At 53.0% G+C, this 6,001-nt stretch overlaps 1 protein-coding gene across 1 annotated transcript; it reads left to right on the top strand.

The window, feature by feature from the left end:
* The first annotated feature begins 2,696 nt into the window (after positions 1 to 2,696).
* Positions 2,697 to 4,854, top strand: LOC130150614 (potassium voltage-gated channel subfamily A member 6-like). Its single transcript, XM_056341748.1, has one exon. It carries the CDS (start codon positions 2,698 to 2,700, stop codon positions 4,255 to 4,257), a length of 1,560 nt encoding a protein of 519 aa, XP_056197723.1. The 5' UTR covers position 2,697; the 3' UTR covers positions 4,258 to 4,854.
* The last annotated feature ends 1,147 nt before the right edge of the window (positions 4,855 to 6,001 follow it).

Raw genomic sequence — 6,001 nt, 5'->3', positions numbered from 1 at the left:
CCATACCTGAGCTTGGAGATGTCAACACAGCCCCTACCTCAAAGAAAAGCTTAGTGGCACCTTCAGGTGGCACTGGTCTTGTGGTGTTGGCTTCCAACCTAGCAGCCAAATCACTCTGCAGAGTGTTATGGTACTGCTCTTTGGCTTTCCAGAGTTCTTCTCTGGGGTTCGCCTCTTGCCCCTCGCTGACATGTCCGGATCTCTCTTGCCATTCCTCTCCAGCTTTGCAAATTGTGTACCATTGCAAGATGCTGGCCCAGCAAGATCCACACGGAGGCTGAAACTGTGGCAGCTGGCATTGCCTCTTAATATAGAAGTGAGGGGTGCGGCTGCACAGGCAGTGTGGTGCGGATCAGTTTGGGAACAGGCTGTGTGCTAAAAAGAGTTTAGTTGCACATTGCAAAGGCTTTACAGGTTTAATACTGAATCTGAGGTGCAATGTTAGTACACAGAGGGAAAACCAGTGACTTCTTCAGGGCTCCGAGGAGCAAGCACAGGTGTTATATAGCAGCCTGGGTGCCGACTCAGAGGTGGGCTCTGGCAGTGGGTGAACAGAACGGGTACATGTGGCCAGATGGGACTGCAGCTTGCATGGAGGCACCTCAGCTATCAGTAACACTGCTAGCTCAGGTAACGTGAAGACCAGAGCTGTGGCAGCACGAAATGTCTGTGTGGGCTGGAAAATCATCCTGAAAACCACTGTGGAGCTCCATGCTGTCTCTGCTCTGCTGCTTGAAGCTTGCTCATTTAAACCCAGTAGAGGATGAGCTCAAGCACAGCACTGACTGTGATGTAGACATGTCCTATACCCTCTTATAAACCTCGGGAGCTTTTCCACCCCCCCGAAAAGCTTTTTTTTTAAAGGATTTCTCAATAGTTCACCATGTGAATGAATAAATCATAATTATGATTCAAATAGTCCTGTGAATGAATAATTCATTGTAATAAGTGAAAAAGGAATCTCAGCAAGAAGCATTTTACTATTACATAGGTAAACACTGATTCATTGTTTTAAAAGAAAAGGTATATTCTCCAGCAAAGTATTTTTCATTTGTTTGCCATACCCTAATTGTGTATAATATGAAAGAAAAATATGCTTCCTTGTGCGACAGCCATCTTCATATAAATGGAAAAATATGCTTCCTTCTGCAACAGCCATCTTCAATGCTAATGAGCGAGAAAGGAAAAAGGATTAAGTGACATTTAAATCACATTCACCTCCTTCCTGAGGACAGAACCAAACAAGGCAGCCATAGTCAGCCGGTCAACATGTCCAAAGTCTGAAGTAACCGAATGTTGCCAGCTAGTTAGAGAGGAATTGGGAGGAGGGGTAAAGACAGGAATGTTTTCTTCTAGATCTGTGCTGCTAAGAGATAGTGTAGGCTAAGCATATGGCTCACAGCCAGCAAAGGCATCAGATACTATGATGATAAAAGCCTGGTTAATAATATTTAGCACTGACAAAGGGCTTTCCAGGGAAAGACCGACTTTCATGCTGAGAAGAATGGAAGCAGCCTCACCTGTTAGCCCCGTTTTCTGAGGGAGACGGTACACTGTCAGGAGTTTCTCTACGCTTTCAGATGCCAAGCGTGACATGGTGGGAGCAAGCCACAGGTTTCTAAAGCCAAAAAATTTTGCTGGTAGTCTGATCGCCTGCGAAATGCAGTTTTGACTCCCAGGGAGACTAAGTGCTGACTGTGCGGTGGTAAACAAAAAGAAAAAACAAAAACAAAACCCAAAAGCGCAAGCTCACCTGTGTGGTACCTGGCAGAAGGGACAAGCTCTACCCACGCCAAATGAGAGGAGAGAAACTGTATTTACCTCTGCCTCTCCCCAGCTGCACTGCTCACTGTGTGACAGGTTGTCTCCATCTGTGGATGGTCCGATGCCACTGTCGCGCTTGCATCACGGCAATGACATTCACAAATGGAGGTCCGCGAGCCACAGGCACGGAGCGACTGGCTCAAGGTCAACTACAGCCTGCGGCAGGGACGGGAACACCACCGAGGTCTCCCGGGCCCCGCGGCTGCGCTCTGGGCAGTGGCCGGAGCCGGTGTCGGAGTCCCCGGCAGGGCTGTGACTCCAGGGGCAGGTTTTCGGGGTGGGGGGGGAAAGACGGTGCCGCCCCTTGGGCGACCGGTTGCGAAGCGCCCGGCCGGAGAGCTGCGGCTCGCTGCGGGATACCCCCGGGGGTCGTCGTCCCCCCGCCCCCCCCGGGCTGGGGCGAGGAGGGGGCCCGAGCACCAGCCTCCGCGCACGTCTGCGGGTGCGCGCCTCGGTCCGTAGCGGTGTCCGTGCCGGCGCTGCCCACGGGTGCGTGTCCCTGCCCGCGCCTGTGTGTGTCCGCCCGCACCTCTCCGCCGCGTAACCCAGCGTGTGCGCCTGTGTGTGTGCGCTCGTAGCCGCCCTCCCCGCCTCCCTCTCCCCCTCCCGTGTGTGTGTGTGTGCGCGGCGGGGAGGGCAGAGCCGGGTGCGCCGTGCAGCAGCGCGGAGCCCAGCGCGGGGCAGAGCGCGCCGGGGCCGCGGCCGGAGCCGGGGCCGGGGCCGGGGCCGGGGCCGAGCCGGGGCCGGAGGAGGAGCAGCGCCGCACCGAGAGCCCCGCGGAGCCGCCGGGCGAGGCGCAACAGGCGGGGCGGGGGGCGGCGGCGCCCGCTGAGGGCGCGGGGCGCGGCGGCTCCGCGGGGCAGAGCGGGCGGGATGCGGGCGGAGGAGCCGCTGGCGCTGGCGGCCCCGCGGGCGGGGGGCGGCGAGGCGGAGGCGGAGGCGCCGGGCGAGGAGCGGAGCGGCGGCAGCTGCTGCAGCAGCGAGCGGCTGGTGATCAACATCTCGGGGCTGCGCTTCGAGACGCAGCTGCGGACCCTCTCCATCTTCCCCGACACGCTGCTGGGCGACCCCAGCCGCCGGGTGCGCTACTTCGACCCGCTCCGCAACGAGTACTTCTTCGACCGCAACCGGCCCAGCTTCGACGCCATCCTCTACTACTACCAGTCCGGGGGACGGCTCCGCCGGCCGGTCCATGTGCCCCTCGACATCTTCCTGGAGGAGATCCGCTTCTACCAGCTGGGCCAGGAGGCCATCGAGACCTTCCGGGAGGATGAGGGCTTCATTCAAGAGGAGGAGAAGCCCCTACCCCAGCACCACTTCCAGCGCCAGGTCTGGCTGCTTTTTGAGTACCCCGAGAGCTCTGGGCCGGCCCGGGCCATCGCCATCGTCTCCGTGCTGGTCATCCTCATCTCCATCGTCATCTTCTGCCTGGAGACCCTGCCCGAGTTCCGCCAGGAGCCCAAGGGGGCCCAGCCTGGCTTTGGGGAGGCAGCACCGGCTGGGGATGAGGCGCTGCTGCTGCCACCGCCGCCACCACCGAGCGGGACTCCGCCGCCCCTGCGCCCTGCCACTGGCGTCGGCCCCTTCTTCACTGACCCCTTCTTCCTCATTGAGACCCTGTGCATCATCTGGTTCTCCTTTGAGCTCCTCGTCCGTTTCTTCGCCTGCCCCAGCAAGCCTGAGTTTTCCCGCAACATCATGAACATCATCGACATTGTGGCCATCATCCCCTACTTCATCACCCTGGGCACTGAGCTGGCCCAGCAGCAGCAGCAGAAGCAGCAGCCTGGGAGCAGCAGCAACAATGGGGGCCAGCAGCAAGCCATGTCCTTGGCCATCCTCAGAGTCATCCGCCTGGTCAGAGTCTTTAGGATCTTCAAGCTCTCCAGGCACTCCAAGGGGCTGCAGATCTTGGGGAAGACCCTCCAGGCCAGCATGAGGGAGCTGGGCCTCCTTATCTTTTTCCTCTTTATTGGGGTGATCCTTTTCTCCAGTGCTGTCTACTTTGCAGAGACTGATGACCCCGACTCCCTCTTCACCAGCATCCCTGACGCTTTTTGGTGGGCAGTGGTATCCATGACCACCGTGGGCTATGGGGATATGTATCCCATGACAATTGGTGGCAAGATTGTGGGCTCCTTGTGTGCCATCGCAGGTGTGCTCACCATTGCCCTCCCTGTCCCTGTCATCGTGTCCAACTTCAACTACTTCTACCACCGAGAGACTGATCATGAAGAGCAGTGCCAGTACACCCATGTCACCTGTGGCCAGCAGCAGTCACCCTTCTCTGAGCCCAAGAAGGGGGACAGTAATCAGTCTCTCAGCAAATCTGAATTCCTGGAAGCAGAAGACCTGGAGTCCATGAAATATTCCAACTTCATTCCACCCAACAACCAGGGTTATAAAGAGAAGAAAATGCTGACAGAGGTGTGATCCTTTTTGTTGTCCTGGGCCCAGACACTGAGCTGCAAGCTGCTGCACAGCCGTCTTCCTACTAGCAGCTGGATCTATTCAGCATTTACATGCCAGACTGTGAATTGTGATACCGTAAACAGAATGATTGTGATAATGGGCTCTTCTGTCCTGATTTGCTGTTTCTCATTACTGTGTGCAGCCAGAAATGTTCTTGCTTTATTCTGTGGAGTGCTAGCTGTCATCCCCCACTCCCTCGTGAATTTCTTTCTCTGTTTTTGAAGACTGCTTTAATCCAGTATTTGCTCTGAAACCTAGCCTTTCTACTCCACTAGCAGAGAAGTCCTTGCCACTACTTCAGCTGAAGGAGACAGCAGGGAGTAAACAGTTAAAGGGGCTACAAACATCTGGCTCAAGCTGTGCCCTTAGTTCCTGTGCCAGCGCAGTGCCCTTGGCTGTGGGATCAGTCACGCCTGCCATGCCATTGCCTTTGAATAATGGAAACGCTGTAGCCAGCATCACAGTGAGTTGTGCAGCTGTAGGGGAAAGCAAGCAAATGCCTGCCTTCTTTCCAGCCCTTGGCATGCGAAAGATCGTCTTGGTCTGTGTTTCAGAAAAGGTGCATAGGTCTACATGTTCTTTGCTACTTGTGACCATATACCATTTATCAGAAACAGGCTTACAGAAATCAACAAGCTTAGTGAAGATTCTCTGTGTTTTGAGCTTATTTCAGCCTTATTTATGCAGTGCCCTGATGTTAATTGACTTTTATAGTACCAACTTAATCTTCATAGTGTTAAGTGCCTTCTGATGCAAGGCACATTTGAGTAAATTCATTTGTTATCTCTGCAGTTTATCTCCACACAATAGTGTATAATGAGATGTGCTTTATGCTTCAGATACCCAGTTATGTATTCAGGCATGTGAGAGCCGTTGACTCCACTGCAGTTTTATTGAGATGTTTGTATAGCTGAGGGAAGTTTGCATGTTGGTATTGTCTTGACATTGCTGAATAACCCTGACCACAGACCGCTACACCTGTGCTGTCTGAAGATTTCACCGATTTAGCGGGTCACAGGCATAAATTGCCCCAGGGTAAGTGTGTCAACTTAAGACTGAGATTGGCACGGATACCCATTTCCATAAACTGTCTGCACAAACCCAACAGCATACCCCAGACCTTTCAAATGAGGGGAGAAACATCTAGACTTGAAGAGATGGCTTTTGCTGTTTTACTGATCTAGCCAGTTCTTGGTATTTTGTGGACAGAAGGCACAGCAATGTCTTTTGCATGCATTAGGTTTTATGAGAGCAACTTATGCTATCAATGCAAAATGCATAGCTTGGCCTGTAGTATTGGGTTTGCCAAGGGACCAGAGATTTGCATCTTAAGATGCACATTTTGCTTCTTAGATAATTCCATATTTTTAATCAGCTCTGCCTTACACCTAAATTTTAAACGTTTCACATGCTGCCAGTGGGTGAGAAGGGGAAATGGATGCTTTCAGATTCTATTGGCAAATTTTCCTGCAAGGAAAAGTCTTTCTTGTTTTAAATCTAAGTGTATATTCTGCATTCACATGTGTGCATGTGTATGAAAGCAAAGGCAGCCATTAATGCCTTGCATCATACTGTATGATATGTATATTAGAATGTACTACATATTGCATGTGACACATGTAATACATAAACCAGACATAATACCAAGATGCAAAATATATAGAATACGTTTTATGTATATATTATGCTTTTCGACCATAAGGCT

The sequence above is a fragment of the Falco biarmicus genome, chromosome 5, assembly GCF_023638135.1.
Source record: "Falco biarmicus isolate bFalBia1 chromosome 5, bFalBia1.pri, whole genome shotgun sequence".
NCBI lineage: Eukaryota > Metazoa > Chordata > Aves > Falconiformes > Falconidae > Falco > Falco biarmicus.
Note: the sequence above shows the minus strand (reverse complement) of the source record. Positions and strands in the feature narration are given on the sequence as shown.